Source organism: Sus scrofa, chromosome 14 (genome assembly GCF_000003025.6).
Source record: "Sus scrofa isolate TJ Tabasco breed Duroc chromosome 14, Sscrofa11.1, whole genome shotgun sequence".
In the NCBI taxonomy this organism is placed as follows: domain Eukaryota; kingdom Metazoa; phylum Chordata; class Mammalia; order Artiodactyla; family Suidae; genus Sus; species Sus scrofa.
This window is the reverse complement of record NC_010456.5, coordinates 59,240,327-59,257,949: the sequence shown is the minus strand read 5'-3', so window position 1 is coordinate 59,257,949 and position 17,623 is coordinate 59,240,327. Positions and strand designations below refer to the sequence as shown.

Here is a 17,623-nt window from a genome sequence, read left to right as displayed (position 1 = left end):
TTATTCAGCGTCAATCACCCCCGCCAGGTGGAAGCCCTCCTTGCCCAGGCAACAGCCTTGGGTCAGTGAGATCTGGCTCTGTCCCCTGCTGCCCCCTTTGCAAAGCAGCATCTCTAGGTCCACGAGGCCAAGGGTCGTTCTGGAAGCGGGTCACCAGGAGTAAGGGTAGGTGGGGGTGTAGTGAGGAGCGGGTCCCATCCACATAGATGTGTCCACGACTGGGGAGACGTCCCTGCCAACAGGGAATGGCGGTATGCACGGCAGGCACAGCAAGAAAACCTTTACCCAGCTCACCGGAGCCACGCTCCTCCTTTAGTGGCTGCTGCCAGAATCTCAGCCATGACTGGTGTCTTCCATTGGAGGACTGTTTTCCATTGTCCTCTCTGCTGCTAACCAGGCAGGAGGGAACTTCGTCAAGAGGGAAATAAAAAGCATGGTCTTAAGTGTGACCGTCGGTCCTTGCTGGACAGGTAGCTTTGTAGTTCCTAGACCTCGTTCGAGGGTCTCCAGAGCACCTGGTGATCACGAAACTGCTCTGTAAATGTATACTCCGTAGGGAGTTCCCGCTGTGGTGCAATAGGATCAGCAGCGTCTTTGGAGCACTTGCACACAGGTTTGAGCCAGGCCTGGCTCAGTACAGTGGGTTAAGGATCCTACGTTGCTGCAGCTGTGGCTCAGATCTGATCCCAGGAACTCCGTATGTCATGGGGTGGCCAAAAAAGAAAAAAACAAATGTATTTACTCTGTAAATTAAAAGGTGAAACAAAAACAACGTAAGCAATTTATACTAGGAATTTGCATGCTTTTGCAGGATTTATTAGGCTGGGGCTTGGTCCAGAGTATGGTCAGGTGCTCTGTAATCTGAGCCACAGGGGCTCACAGGAGGTGGGGCGAGGAGGGCCCACTTGGCTCTTCTGATGTGTGTGGAAGGGGAATTAACTAATCCAGTTCCCACTCCAATGGGTCATTTCTAGCACCTGAGATTTTTCTTAGGACTTTGGTGTTTGGGGTCTTCTACCCGCTATTTTTTTCTTTTTTTGGCTGTGCCTGAGGCATGTTCGAGTTCCCCGGCCAGGGTTTGAATCCCGTGCCACAGCAGTGGCAATGCTGGATCCTTAACCTGATGAGCCACCAGGGAACTCCCTTCTATACCTTTTAAGAAACTACTCTTAAAAACTGCCAAAATATTGGAGTTCCCATTGTGGCACAGTGGTTAATGAATCCAACTAGGAACCATGAGGTTGCGGGTTCAATCCCTGGCCTTGCTCAGTGGGTTAAGGATCCGGCATTGCCATGAGCTGTGGTGTAGGTTGCAGACTCGGCTCAGATCCCACGTTGCTGTGGCTCTGGCATAGGCCAGCAGCTACAGCTCCGATTCAGTCCCTAGCCTGGGAATCTCCATATGCCATGGGACTGGCCCAAGAAATGGCAAAAAGACAAAAAAACAAAACAAAAACCAAAAAAAAACTGCCAAAATATATACCCTGCCTTTCAAAATAAACTTGGAAAACATTTCCAATGTTTTAATAAAAAAATAATACTTGCAATTTTGGTCCAATTAAAACATGTTTTGAACCATGGCAATGCCTTCAGAGTCAACTTATGAGTCATATAAGGAAGTTTGCCAGAGATGAAAATACTCCTCTCTTTTCACCAAAACTTTACTAGGTCTGGATCTGGATTTTTTGGCAATGGAAAAAAAAAAGCCAAAACCGATTACCATCATTGAAGACTTTTCTTAAGTGCCACAAGCTTCAGCAGGGGCACTATTTTTTGTTGTTGTTGTTGTTTTTTTAAGGGCCGCACCAGCAGAACATGGAGGTTCCCAAGCTAGAGGTCTAATCAGAGCTATAGCTGCTGACCTGCGCCAGAGCCACAGCAACGCAGGATCTGAGCCTTGTCTGCAACCTACACCACAGCTCACAGCAAAAACGGATCCTTAACCCACTGAGTGAGGGCAGGGATGGAACCGGCAACCTCATGGTTCCTAGTCAGGTTTGTTTCCGCTGCGCCACGACGGGAACTCCAGCAAGGGCATTGTTATTAAAAAAAATATACGTATGGCTGCCCAAGGTGATGACTTTGAAGAAGGTAACATTTGCTCAAATGTAGGTACAAGGATATGAGTTAAACTCCTACTGTGTTACTGAACAGTCATGTTCACAGAGACCACAAAAGTTGTATTTTATTTACACTTCTTACAAAGTAGATTTTATACACTTTAGGTAAGCTGAAAATTGAAACTGCTTTTCCCCACAAAACAACCAACACATCACATTCTCAGTTCTACAAATGAGTAGAACTATGAAATGTTTATGAGCAAATGCATAAAACACCAGTGAAGGTGAAACTCAAGTGAATCTTGCTGGAGAACAAATACTTAAATACTCTTCTCAGTTTTACTTTATCTTCGCCTTGCAATTGGCCCAACGTGGAAAGAGACACTTCCACAGCTAGAAACATTATTTTGAATTGACTATTTTTCCCTAATAAAAAAGCAGTCTCTGGAGTTCCCATCATGGCGCAGTGGTTAACGAATTCGACTAGGAACCATGAGGTTGCGGGTTCGATCCCTGCCCTTGCTCAGTGGGTTAACGATCCGGTGTTGCCGTGAGCTGTGGTATAGATTGCAGACGCGGCTCGGATCCTGCGTTGCTGTGGCTCTGGCGTAGGCTGGTGGCCACAGCTCCGATTAGACCCCTAGCCTGGGAACCTCCATATGCCACGGGAGCGGCCAAAGAAATAGCAAAAAGACAAAAAGACAAAAAAAAAAAAAAAAAAAAAAAAAAAAAAGCAGTCTCTGAAATAAGAACAATCTGGAAGTCCTGTTGGGGTCCAGTTCCAGGACAGTGGCACTTTCCCATTTTGCTCTTTATAAAATATTTCATTTGGCCACTCTGGAAGAATTTATTTTCTTGATATCAACTTGGCTCAAAATCAATGTCCCATTTTTGAATTTTCCAACCTGTCCAATCCGTCCACTTGACAAAATACTGGGAGCTGATTTCTTCTTTTTGGATTTCCTACATTTAAAGGGAAAGAAAGGAACTATAAGCTCGCAAAGCAGATTTCAGCACCACCAACCACTGAGGTCTCCCTGCAGCCCTGGCCTCCTGCCCCACTGCCCCCGCCACAAGCCTTCCTGTGGTTCCTAAAACATGCCAGCCACCCTCCTGCCTCCGGGCCTTTGCACTCGTTTCTGTCTCGCTGAATATTCTGCTACTGGATCTTTCCAGGCTGTCTTTTCCTCTTTACTCAGTTCTCAACTCAAAAGTCACCCCTTAGAATACATGCGAGCACCCTCAACTCGAGATTTTCTCTCACGGTGCTCTATTTCAACCTCTTCACAGAACCTGCTGGTACCCAACAGGCCCTGTCTGTTTGGGTGTGTTTCCCTCACTATAACATAGGTTCCTCCAGAATGGGGATACTCTGAGTGTGATCATGGCGGTACCCCCAACACCTAAGACACCTATGTGCCCACAGCAGGCCCTCAGCAGAGACATGAACAGAACAATTGGTCATTTTCCAGCATGTGGAAGCCCACTAGGGGTCCAAGAAAAAGGTTAAGACCAAAGAAATTGATTTTGAAATGGTAATTCGAGGAGAGAAAAAGGAGTACTTCAACAAAAGCTTTGAAACAAGCACAGGAGTTCCCGTTGTGGCTCAGCAAGTTAAGAACCCAACACAGTATCTGTGAGGATGTGGGTTTGATCCCTGACCCCACTCAGTGGGTTGAGGATCTGGCATTGCCGTGAGCTGTGGTGTAGGTTGCAGACATGGCTCAGATCTGGTGTGGCTGTGGCTGTGGTGTAGGCTGGCAGCTACAGCTCTGATTCGACCCCTAGCCTGGGAACTTCCATATGCTGCCAGTGCAGCCCTGTAAGGAAAAAGAAAGCCCTATAAGGAAAAAGAAAGAAATAGAAAGAAAGAAAGAGGGAGGGAAAGGAAGAAGGAAAGAAAAGGAGAAAGAGAGAAAGAAAGAGGCATAAAGCCAGAGGTCAGCATTCCACTACTCAAAACCCCGATGCCTTCCCTTACGTGGCGGGCGGCACAGACCCAGACCATGCTGTCCCCACAGCAGGCTCTCTTAGGAGGGAACAGAAGTCTTGCTGGAGACGTCAAGTTCAGTTTTTCGACCAGTTGCTGCACATGTCTGGTCTTTGAAGATGGGAAACTGGAGAAGGTTCCTAATTCAGTTCTGAGGGAGTTGTCCAATTGTGGGCAATCTGCTAACTCCCGTCTCCCCGTCATGGGCTTGGTTAGGATGCAGGAGAGACAGTGCAACACCCTAACAGGCTAGAGACATCACATCGACCCCAAGGTATTATTTTCAGAACCAACCAAGAGCTTTATCCAAACCATTCTACCCTAGTGCCTGATGGTATCACTCACCTGTCTTCCTGCCCTTTCCTCTTCTTTCTCTTGAAAATATCTGTTTCCTGGGCCTGATTTCAGAATTAAAGAAAATATATGAATCAGTAATACATGATGGAGATTCAAAAAGAGACTAGAGATTTGTGACCAAAGCTACAGAGACGCCTTTTTTTTTTTGAGTAGACATATATATATATACATATATGTATGTGTATATATATATATATTTTCCCCCCCCCCCCGCATGGTGGCATATGGAAGTTCCTGGGCCAGGTATCCAACCTGTACCACTGCAGTGACCCTGTACCACTGCAGTGACCCGAGCCACTGCGGTGACAGTGCTGGATCTTTTACCCACTGGGTCAACAGGGAACTCCACAAGTAGACACATGAAACATAACAGACTCAAAGGTTCATCCTAAGACCTTTTCAAAAATAGGAAAGGTCATTCAGAGAAAAAGGACAGTAGAAACATCAAATCTGGAGTTCCTTTTGTGGCTCAGAGGGAATGAACCCAACTAGTACCCATGAGGATGAGGGTTCGATCCCTGGCCTCAATCAGTGGATTAAGGATCCAGCGTTGTGAGTTGCAGTGTAGGTCACAGACACAGTTCGGATACAGTGTTTCTGTGGCTGTGGTGTAGGCTGGGAGCTGCAATTCCAATTCAGCCGCTAGCCTGGGAACTTCCATATGCTGCGTGTGCAGCCCTAAAAAGCAAAATAAGTAAGTAAGTGAATAAATAAATGTCAAAGCTTCCATTTTGGGTGAAAAACTGGAAGTATAACATCTATTCCCCTGAGGTTTTTCATATGCCTGTGTGTTCTAGACAATGTAAAAGACAAACAAACAAAAAACAAAACACTAAATATGGGAAAAAGATCAGAGTAGCTCATAGTATCTGAAAAGGAGTTGACTATTTCAAACTGAACCTTTCCTGTAAATAAACCAGATTATTTGGCTGGTATGACAAAGTGGAGCTGACTTAAAGAGGTGGAAAGAATGCTCATTTAACTCTAAATGTGCTGTTGTCTAGACTGCTTTCCAAGCAGCGGGGTGCAGCATTCCACGGCAGCAAACTGCAACCATCTTTCTGTTCCAGTTAAATAAAGAGAAGGTTATTACACCTACCATTCTCTTTTCTTCTTCCTTTGCTGCCTTTTTTTCCTTGATTTGCTCTTGTAAAACCTTATAATTGACGTAACTATTTTTGGGAGGCTGAAATCAAAGAGGACACAGATCATTACTTTCTATGTTGCAAAAATTTCCCAGTGTCCCTTGCCCTGCTGGCCCTGGGCGCTCCCTTTCCATAACCTGTCTGGGGTGGAAAGCAAAGGCAGCTGCTCACCTTAGCGCCCAGCATAATGGCACGTTCCTGCTCCAGGACTCTTTCCTTTCCTTTTCCGTAACCTGTGATCCCAAATCGGTGCACTTCTAAACGGGCCTGCAGACACAAAGCAGGGTCAGACTTCATGCTGTCCAAGAGGAAACATAGCCCTGGGAGTGTGGCCCGTTGGATGGGAGCTGCTGGTCACCCAACACTGTCGTGTGTGGCCTGCAGCAGCCACACCTCCCAGGACTTCTGTCGTGGCGTGTTTAGGCTCCGTGGAGGGCCCTCGGGAAAACCTGTAACCTCACAACTCCACTCTCCCACCCTTAACATGGGTGGCAGAAGCGGGGGCTTTTCTCTGTGGAAATCAGTGACAAGAGCATCACCTGCAGAGCCGTGCAGTAGCTCGGGATGCACCCAAAGACAGGCGAGGGCTCATAAAGGCAATGATTCAAAGTATCTCCCCACACATATACACACACCTAGGATCCCTTTATCACAGCAGCTTCAAACACAGATCCACATGTCCTCTTTAAAAAGCTATCACAGGAGAGAAAAGTCACCAATACCCACTCCTGGCAGCTGAATTACTTTCTTTGTTCTCACTCTTTTTAAAAACCTAGTTACGGAGTTTCCGTCATGATGCAGTGGAAATGAATCCAACTAGGAACCATGAGGTTGAGGGTTCGATCCCTGGCCTTGCTCAGTGGGTTAAGGATCCGGCATTGCCCTGAACTGTGGTGTAGGTCGCAGACGAGGCTCGGATCCTGCGTTGCTGTGGCTGTGGCGTGGGCAGGTAGCTATAGCTCTGATTAGACCCCTAGCCTAGGAGCCTCCATGTGCTGCAAGTGTGGCCCTAAGAAAAAAAAAAAAAAAAAAAAAACCTAGTTACAACCAAAGAACGCACACATCCCTACTTTGAGTATTTACCATTGTGTTGCTGACACCACTGTCACAGAACTGAAGTGGTTTAAATAACTGCACAAGATTCAATCAAGTAAAGGTAGTGTGATTTGCTTAACCATTTCCTCAACCACTGGACAATAATATTCATTTTGGATATTATAAAGACGAAAAAATTAGTAATTTGAAAATACATACCTTTTCCAAGTTAAATTCTTGTACATTCACATCTTTCTCAAGGATACTAGTTTTGGTCTGAAAAGGAAAAAAAAAAAATCTTATTAAGGTCATCTGTTTGTATCCATCACACCAGGAGACTACTCATGTTTTCAAAAGCCTTGAAACTGGCCCAAATGCCTAAGCTACAGGCAATAAGCCTAACTAACAACTAATACAAGATGAGCTCCCTGGTGGCTGAGTAGGTTAAGGATCCAGCATTGTCACTGCTATGGCTTGGGTCACTGCTGTGGCACAGGTTTGATCCCTGGCCCTGAAATTCCCACATGCTGTGGAGCGGGGAAAAAAAACAAAAACCTAATAAAAGTGGAGAAAATAAATTTAAAGTTGCAGAGCTTAAGACAAGACTGATGAGAAACTAATGAAAAAGAAAACAGTACTACAGAAACCAGTATTTGCACCCTGTGCACCACATGTGGGAAATTCTGTTTGGTGGGGGGTTTAGAAAAGGGTAACTGTCTGAGCAGGGATTTTAGAAGGTAAAAAAGTCATATTTAAATAATTCTCTCATTTCTTTCCTCATGTTCAACTATTGGAATAATGGCTAATGAAGTCTCTTGAGTTGAAAATTTCTTCAGGAACATCAGATTTCAAGAAATGCTGCAGATAGGGTTTATAATTCCCAACAGAAGATGATACCGCAAATGCCACCAAAACATGACTCTTTACATCAATATATCCCCCAGCTGTGACTACCAACATGTAGAGTTAACCAAAAGCTTGAGACTTTAAGGAAACTATATGTCAGATCTGGCCAAGGACAGCGGTCAACAGCTCAACTGCAGCCCCAGACCCAGAGCTGACAGGAAGCAGTATCTGGAGACGCAGCCCTGGTAACAGAGAAGGGCACAGCTTACTAAAACCCCTCTGCTTGTCACCTGCCTTCGATGATGAGGCACGCTGTAGTTATTTTGTCCTTCTTTCCCTTCTCCTCGTTAACTGTATACCCTCCTAGCTTCAAGCAGCCCAGCTGTTTTACGAGAACTTGGGTGTCAGCTCCTGCCCCCAGCTGGGATCAGCACCCCTAAAAAGGGGCCTGTGGAAGCCCAAGGCTGGAAAACACCTGCAGGTCATGCTAAGCGCCGCCAGCACGCTTAGTGCAGTAACCCAGGTGAATCTGCCTGACATGCAGCAGGTACTGCTCACCTTCTCCCCTACCTCCGATCACCTTTCTCCACCCAAGACCACCCTGCCGATTCTGTGAGGACTCCGAGCCCCTTGCCCCAGGGAGGTGATCTGAGACTTGTTCTGCCATCTCCTCTCTTGGCTGCTTTGGGAATAAAGTTCACTTGCTGCAGGTCAGGCAGATGAACCTGGTCTGGTAGTAGATGCTTCTTTATAACAAAACCAAGCACATGGAAGAGATTTCTTGGCTAATTATGTCACGAAGCATGACCCCACCACAACCTAACTTGAATTTCTATTTTTACCTTTAAAACTTTGGGAGTTCCCATAATGGCGTAGCAGAAAGGAATCCGACTAGGAACCATAAGGTTTCGGGTTCAATCCCTGGCCTTGCTCAGTGGGTTAAGGATCTGGCATTGCTCTGAGCTGTGGTGTAGGTTGCAGACAAGGCTTGGATCCTGCGTGCTGCGGCTGTGGCGTAGGTCAGCAGCTGTAGCTCTGATTTGACCCCTAGCCTGGGAACCTCCATAGGCCCTGGGTGCAGGCCTTAAAAAAGAAAGCAAGACGCTTTAGTGCGTTATTCACAACACATCCCCTGCATTTCAAAGCAATCAGTGGTTTCCTGTTTCAGGAGCACTGCCTACAGGCAACACTGGGCCCTTCCTACTTCTAAGCTCACAAGAGAACCAGGCTTTGCTGCCCATCTGAACCCTAGGCAGGGCTAAGTGACTTTCTAGATGAAGAAAGGTGAGTAGAGGAAAGTACGCCCCTTCTGCAGGGAGCCCCTGCCACCCTGGGTCCCCAAGTCAGAGTGATATGGACCTCAGCATCCTGCCCCTGTCAATTCTGATTCACAGGTTAACATCAGAAGAAAATTAAGTTTTGCCTTTAAACCACTGAGATGTTAGGGACTACTTGTTATCAAACTACCAGCTCACCTACCCTGACTGATAAAGCCTTACTGTCCCACACACGAGACAGAAATGTTGGGAAATTTTGAGAACTTGTATGTTAGGCAAGAAGAAGAAAGCAAGTTATAGAAAGAAGGAACCATTAGAGAGAAATGTGTAGGGGCGAGGGGTAAAGGCAGGCAGTCCACAGGCTCAGTGAACTTTCTGATGGGCTGACCTGCTGACCAAAAGAATTTTTTGGAGTTCCCTTCATGGATCAGTGGTTAACAAACCTGATTAGGATCTATGAGGATGCGGGTTTGATCCCTGGCCTTGCTCAGTGGGTTGGGGATCCGGCATTGCTGTGAGCTGTGGTGTAGGTCGCAGACACGGCTTGGATACCGTGTTGCAGTGACTGTGACTGGGCTGGCAGCTGAAGCTTCAGTTCGACCCCTAGCCTGGGAACTTCCACAGGCCTCAGGTGCAGCCCTAAAAACCAAAAAAAAAAAAAAAAAAAAAAAAAAAATCTTTGGTGGCTTTCCCCATCCTTTAAACTCAGATCCAAAGGCCCTGCTGTCTCCAGGCCCTGGAGCTGGATGGCCTCAGCCTGGTGATGCTCTGGCAGCTCACACCCTTCTCCTCTGGTCCCACTGCCACTAGTTCCCTGCTCCTAGGAAACCACCTCCCGGTCCCAATCGCCTCAGGACATCTGTAGTGTTGCTCCTCTCCTCTCACCAGCACCCTTTACCAGAGCAACGGCCTCAAGTCACCTCCTTGGATGCTTCCCAACCACCTGCTTAAAAAGAGGTTCTGCCTGATACCCTCAGCACCCTAAGTCTTCCCTTCGGAGTGTTTACAATGTTTTCCAACCATGCCATTAATGCATCCTGGGGTCTCAGGACTCCGCTAGTAAACGGTACACTCCATGAAAGCAGAGGACAAATGTATCTCGTTTACTCTGGGACCTCCTGGGCCTGGCAAATAGCTAGGCCATCATTTGTGAATGAATGACCTCTTGCCTACTATTTCTTGTCAGGCTTCTTCCACAGCCACAGTTTTGCTAATGGGACATGCTCAGATATGAGATATTTGGAGTGGGGAAAGTATACAAATGGTGGCAAAGTCCCAGCTAAGTCCATTCAGAGGGGTTCTGGTCCCCAGCTGCCCCACACATGTCCAGCAAGCAAGGCTCCAACACCAGCTGAGTGCTCTACAATTCAGTTCAGTTCTGACACCGTCCTCCAGAGATGGCATCGGAGCCCACCGTGGAAGGGCTCGGCCCTACAAAGTATCCCCGCCCAGAGGCCAGCTTGTCAGCTGCAGTGCCTCTGACCGACCGCCCAGGCTGGAAGTGCCCACGATGCCTCTGTGGGTTCACTGATTCACCAGAGTGGCTCACAGAACTCAAGAGACCCACCTACTTCCTAAGCCACCGGCTTATGAGGAAAGGGGAACATGCCTAAGTAGCAAACAGCTAAGCTGGGAGAGAATAGCCAGCCTTAAGAGGGGCACAGGGCATGGCATGTGGGAAGGGGGCAGAGCTTCCACACCCTCTGTGGGGAGTGGGGTGCTCTCTCCATGTCCCCACCAGCCTGGAGGCTCTCCAAACCCAACCCCGTCCTTGTGGGCTTTCAGAGGTTTCAACACACAGGCTCTGTGGATTAAATCACCCACCAGCGACTGATTTGATCTCTACTCCTCTCCCCTCCCAGGAGGTCACAGGATAGGATAGAAAGTTCCAACCCACTCATCATAAGTTTGGCTCTCCTGGCCACCAGTCCCCACTGATGACACTTTCCAAGTCACTTCACTAGCGGGACAAATGGCACCTTTACGGCTCTCCTCTCTTAGGAAACACCAAGGGTTTCAGGAGCTCTGTCCCAGAAAGAGGGACAAAGATCAAACATGTATTTCTTTTTCTTTCTTTCCTTTCCTCTCTTTCTTTCCTTCCTTCCTTTCTTTCTTTTTTGGTCTTTTTAGGACTGTACCCACAGCATATGGAGGTCCTCGTGCTAGGGGTGGAATTGGAGCAGTAGCAGCTGGCCTGCACCACAGCCACAGCAACGCCAGATCCGAGCCCCATCTTTGACCTACACCACAGCTCACGGCAACACCGGATCCTTAACCCACTGAGTGAGGCCAGGGATTGAACCTTTGTCCTCATGGATTCTAGTCAGATTCATTTCCACTGAGCCACAATGGGAACTCCCCCAAACATGTATTTCTTATTATAAATCACCATATCGCCCCATGGAACTCTGTTCTAATACACAATGCTGTTTGATCATTATTTAGGGCACAGGCCTAAATTCTGGGAAAAGGTCATTCACATGTCAGTTCCTACTGTCTTCTTGAGAATACTTCAAAGATGGTCAGCTGATGCCATGATTAGTCATTGGGAGCCATCATAATTTTATCACGTATTTTTACTGATTCCCGTCTGTTTGAACAGTCCTACGATGACCTGAAAGCTTTCGGAGAGTGGGGCCACAACATGCATATGTTACCAAGTTACACAAACTCTCAGCACAGCATTATGTATCCTAATTACCCCCAGCTGACTGTTCTTTGCCTGGCCTGCCCTATACCTAGGAGAGCCATGATCATTAGCTTTATATTAATTTGTAGTTATTTATGTGTTGCACTGTCAACATTCTAAAGTCTTTCTATGGGCATATGTGCTTTTATTGTGTTCATAGTTTTTCCTTAGTCAGACACATTCACATTGAAAAAGTTAAATTTTAAAAAGGAGAAAAGGGCAGAACACCAAGGAGAGCTAAAAACTTTCATTTAGATGAGGAAGTATAGGAAGTTCCCGTTGTGGCTCAGTGGTAATGAGCCCGACTGGTATCCATGAGGATTTGGGTTTGATCCCTGTTCTTGCTCAGTGGGTTAAGGATCTGGGGTTGCTGTGAGCTGCGGTATAGGTCGCAGATGCAGCTCAGATCCCGAGTTGCTGTGGTGTAGGGGGGCAGTTGTATCTTCAATTTGCCCCCTAGCCTGAGAACTTCCACATGCCATGGGTGTGGCCCTAAAAAGCTTTAAAAAAAAAAATGAGGAAGTCCAAATTCAATAGCCTGCCGCTCATGTTCTATTACTAAGAGACAGGGAGACTTGGATGCACTCAATGCCACCTTTTTTGTCCTTTCTACTAGAAATAAAAATTTCTATTCCAAAAAGAGGAACACAAGCAAGTAAAAGAAGAAACTGAAGAGCAAGGGATCTGAGGAACCGAGGGAGGGTGCCCAGATGCTTTACGTCAGTTAAATTCTCCACATGCACAACTGCTCCGCAAAGCAGTGTTCCCCAACCAACTTCACATCATGGCACACACACACAAGACACTAATATTCACCAGGCTGGTTCTGCTACACAGCAGTAACACCCATCAGGGGAAGCTCCCTGGCTGGCTGGCTGGGGGGCTCTCCAGGGAGCTGAGAAAATGCAGGGACTCAAAACAAGGACCTTGCCTGATGGCAAAAAAAACCCCTGAAGGCAGATACCTGAACGGTACAAGCCGAAGGTGGGCTTCTGGACAGGATAAAAAGCCTGCCTGTATGGTACAAGCCAAGGGCAGGCCTCAGGTTACACAGCTCTCATTTTGATGTTGGTGGGGAAAGAACTGGGGCTTTCCTGGGAAAACAATTTCCATGTTTGCACTGGAGAACATGGATTGTTTCTCGGGTGACCTAGTCTTTCCTGTTGTTTTATTTGTTATTCAGGTTTCCTCAGTCTTTCCTGATTATTTACTTATTCTTATTTTCCTGTGGTGATTTGTGATTTAACAAAGTTACAACAATAATATAATAAGAACTTTAGAGTTAGGATTTTAATGAGGTCCATAGAAGTTACCCATATCTTATCCAAAAAACCTAGCTGTGAGTTTTGTCTTTGATTTTAAAAGCTTTTTAGTGATAGCTAGTTTAATTAAGTTGGTTTATATTTACTTACACTGTCTCCCTGCCATAACGCTTTGAAGATAAGCACCAGTCTACAAAGTTTGTAAATGCCAAATTCTTGTGTTTTATGGCCTCTTCAAAGTACTCACTAAGTTTAGTTAAAATAGAGATCTTAAAACAGGATGCATAGCTGCTATACTATGTAATAGTTAACCAATGTACTTTTAACACTGTGGTGTAATCAGTAATGAAAAACTGTCTATATAATCAACTACTATTGCCAATAAAGTATGAGCAGTCCAGCGCCCTGAAAGAAGGGACAAAGAGGCTGTCTCCGTGTTGTACATTCGCCGACCCCGTGTCCCTCTCCGATCGGGATGCATACTCCCTGGCTGTGAGAACTGGCCTCTAACAGGGCTCTGGCTGCAAAGGCTGAGGGAATCCATTTTTTGGTCTGCCTATAATGGGCCCCAATGCCTCAGTATTTCAAATATTGTAAGAATGGGAAAGCTGGAGTCCCCTGGTGGTTAGCAGGTAAAGGATCTGGCATTGTCATTGCTATGGCTCATGTCACTGCTGTGATGTGGGTTAGATCCCCAGGGAACTCTTGAGTGCCTTGGGTACAGCAAATAAATAAATAAATAAATAATTCAAAAGCTGATTTAGCATCCTAAAATAAGGTAAATACGGTTACAGACTGCATTAATAATCTTTGAGGAAGAGACGCTGGTGAGCTTGACATATAGCGTTACTTAAATTCTAGAAAAGCAGTGGTAAATACCGGGAATTACCATGTGTTCACAGGTTCCAAAAAAAAAATCCATAGAAGCCTGTCTTTGAAGTGGATTGAATCATGGTCTCCAAAAACAGATGTCATGCTCTAATCCCAAGAAATCAGCAGGGTGACCTTATTTGGAAAAAGCATCTCTGTGGTGCAATTAACTTCAGGATCTCCTGATGAGATCCATCCTCGATTTAAGGTGGCCCTCCACCCAATGACAGGTGTCCTGGTGAGAGAGGCAGGAGACTGGAGACTCACACAGGGAAGAAGACTGTGCGCAGATGGAGGAAGAGTCCTGTCCTAATAAACTCTCTCTTACCTGTCACTTTGCCTCTCACTGAGTTTTCTCCATGACAGAGACAGAGGAAGTTACACTTTACCAAGCCCCGAGACACATTCTGCTGGTTTTAAGGCTTACAAACTCAGTCTGAGATTGCTGCTCAGCAAAATCAATCCGTTTTCCACGAGAATCTAAGTTCTTTGGGAGAAAGGAGCTTTTGCCTATTTTGCTCATTGTTATATCCCAGTGCCCAGAACAGCGGCAGGAAATAGCTGCTGAATGACTGAGAAGGCTTCTGCGTGTGAAAAGGTTAATAACGCTGCAGGCTTGAGTTTGTCAAGCCCCAAGAAAATCTTGTTTTCATGACTGGCCCTTGGCTCCTGGGATCCAAGCACTTAGACATTGTCTGGTAAGAGTGTTTCTACATCCCTGAGGTCTTGAGCCATGCTGCATCCAGTGTGCCCACATTGTTTGCACTAACAAGGAGAGTCATGCTTTATCTCTGGGTGTCTACAGCTTGAATAACCAAGGTTAGTCATGTAGGTCAATGCCTACATGACCGACTCCCAGTAAAAACTCTGGACTCGCAGGCAGGGGCGAGCTTCCCTGATGCGGAACACTGTGCACAAGCTGGCACATGTCACTGCTGGGGGAGTGAGGTACATCCCACACAACTCCACTGGGAGGGGACACTGGATGCTTGCACCTGGCTTCCTCCAGACTCCGCCCCCTGCAACTTTGCCCTCTGTAGATTGTACTCTGTACCCTCTGGCTGTAGTAAGTTGTAACTGGAGATATTTACCTAATACCACAATACCAGGGTTTTCACCGTAGAAACCAATTCATTACCTTTATGTGCTCATCTTGATCTGGCTTCTGTTTTCTTTTTGTATTTCTGCTGTGAAATTCTACCACTTCCACTGGCTCCCTCTTGTTCTTCAGGGAGGAGGGGGATTCTGCAGCATCAGAGCCAAAAGGTCCTGGAGGGAGGTCACTGGGGGTCCCAGCAGGAGCCCTGTGCAGCTCTTCTCTGAGTTCCTTGAAGAAGGTGGAAGCGTTCTTCCTCTGGCCTCTTCCAAGAGCTTCAGGCAAGGGAGCTGGCTCTGTCCCAGAGGCTGCTGGAGTCCCCATATCTCTCTTCTTACTTTCTCTCTTCTTTCTGACCCTTTTCTGTTCTGCTTCATCTTCTGTCTCTCCTGTTTGTTCAAACACAAAAAGGAAAAAACACATATTCACCAATCCCAGAGCACGTGAATGCACGTGTCACAGCTATAAACATCCCAAAATACACACAAAGAAAAAAAAAACATTCATTTTTCTTCAAATCGGGGTGTGTTTGAACAATCTATAGAATCCAAAACCCACAGTCATCTTTTTTCCAGGTAACATATTATACTTACGTCTTTTGTTTTTGTTTTTTGGCCATGCCCGAGGCTTGCAGAAGTTCCCGGCTCAGGGATAGAACCTACACCATAGCAGTGATAATCCTGGATCCTTAATCACCAGGCCACCAGGGAACTCCTGTATTTATGTCGACTATTTCAGCAGAATTACTTTAGTCCTCACCTATATTAAAAGCATCATTATGGCAATAGCCCAGGATCTGGTAATCCCAGTTGGTTTACATTTTGCACTAAAAATAGTTAGTACATGTGTCACTGCAGCCAGTGTTTCTTTCTAACTCTTTCTAAGTTTGCCGGTAGGTACCACAGTCTTCCTATTTCCTTTCACAGTTACGAAGTAAGATGAACCTAAGACAGGTGGATTAATTTGAATGTCTTTATTTTCCACTAAATCTCATATATCCTGTTTCAGCTGTTCAAATTCTGACCAGTCATCTGAAGGTTCTGACAAGAATTTTAGGCCTCATTACTCACCTACAGTATGAACATCACAGAGCTCTCTAAATATCAGCTGACCATTTATGTTTGCTTCTATGTACTCTGTCTTTTGTTCAATAAATACATACTAAGAGTCAACTCGACTACACTTCAGCAATAGAGATACAAAACTGAGTGGCTATAGCCCATGCCTTCAGGGCTCTGAGCATAATTTCCAGCCAGTGTTAACTCTATTGAGGATTTTGCAGAATAGTCTTTTCTCCTAGGTCTTCTCAAGGCCAGAAAGTAAGTCTTCTCTATCTTCTAACATTCACAAGGGCATATAGATATCCTGTCCACTGCCCAAGTCAATACAAGTTCAGGAGAGTGGAACCAGACAGTGTGGGGCTTGGGACTCAGGCTCTGCAAACGACTAGCTGAAGTTCAGCAAGTTATTTGATCTTTAGTGCTTGTTTCTACAACAATGGGATCAGTTTTGTAGTAATGACCTTTTTTTTTTTTTTTTTTTTTTGTCTTTTTGTCTTTTTAGGGCCGCACCCACAGCATATGGAGGTTCCCAGGCTAGGGGCTGAATTGGAGCTACAGCTGCTGGCCTACGCCACAGACACAGCAACGCCAGATCAGAGCCACGTCTGTGACCTACACCACAGCTCACGGCAACGCCGGATCCTTAACCCACTGAGTGAGGCCAGGGATCAAACCCACAACCTCATGGTTCCTAGTCCAATTCATTTCCACTGCACCAAGACAGGAACGCCTGTTTTGTAGTAATGGTCTTAATGGCAATATCTGTTTCCTAGGATTGCTGTGGAAATTAAATGAGTAAATACATGAAAAACATGGAGTATATGGTAAATGCGCAATACTTTTGAAGCTATTATTCCCACTGATTAATGAGCTTAGAATTTTGAGCCCCAAAATAAACTAGTAAGATCACACTACAAATTGAAGAAACATGTTTGGCTTTTAAAGGCACTTTTCCCTTAAGATTACCTGTGGTGCAGGAACAAGTGATGTCACCTTCCCTGGGGCAAGTTCTTCAGAGTGTGCGGAACTTCTAACTGAAGTGCCAAGCGCATATATATTCAGTGGTAAGCCTTTTTATTTTTCTCTTCCCCAATCAAGATAAAGGAGAGCATAAGTCCGCCAACTTATGGGTGAAAGGTCGTGAAAAGCTTCATGTGCAAACGATGGCAGGGAACACCAAAGGATGAGGCCCTCAGGACAAGGTGGCATCATGCCCCAGGGTTAGGCGGGTCTGTGGGGTGGCGTGGGGGAAAGGGGGCTTCCCAGAAGTCCGGAATAAGTGAAAAAGATGCTATTTCGAGAGCCCAAGGTTCTGTGGACATCTCCCCGTTAGGTCCGAAAGGTCTGGCGCTTCCCACAAGCAAGCGGATTGGTCCCCACACTCAGGGACGAGTTGGGAGGTTTGATTCATAAAGACAACTCAACAGAGCCGGGTCGTGGGGGAAGGAGAAGGGTGATCTCAGACGGACCCACTGTCGGAACCAGTTTGGAGGAGCTGATCTTTAGCTTGAGAGAGGGCGCCGGCCCAATTCGGTGCGCACTGGAGACCCTCGGCTTCTCAAGTTCGCTCTCCACGTGGGTTCCGAGGCCCCGCACTCACCAAAATCGTAGAGGTTCTGGAGCAGAGCATCCAGCAGGGTCTGAGAGCCGGGAGACGCGGGGGTGGGTAGGCCCGGATCCTGCGCCATCGTGGGGCCGGCCACGAGGAAGGAGCCCCGGACTCGCGCCGTGCGGCGCCCAGCTTCCGGGGTCTGACGAGCTGCGCGCGCGCCACAAGTCCCCGCGCGGCTTCCGTCCTGGCTAAGATGGCGGCGCCCGGGGTGTCTTGGAGCGGCCGCAGAGGGTGCTGCCGCCCGAGGCGAGGTCGGGCCGCCCCGCGCGGAAGAACCGCCCCCAGCGGCAGTAGCACCACCGTCTAGCTAAGAATTCCAGTTC

General features: G+C 46.7%; 1 protein-coding gene across 1 annotated transcript; it reads right to left on the bottom strand.

The window, feature by feature from the left end:
• Positions 782-17,607, bottom strand: C14H1orf131 (chromosome 14 C1orf131 homolog; the record flags this gene model as incomplete). Its single annotated transcript, XM_001925586.5, has 7 exons — positions 782-3,023; positions 4,396-4,448; positions 5,507-5,593; positions 5,724-5,819; positions 6,807-6,863; positions 14,670-15,016; positions 17,289-17,607. Coding segments are annotated over 7 exons (1,098 nt in total), but the record flags the coding sequence as incomplete, so codon positions are not given.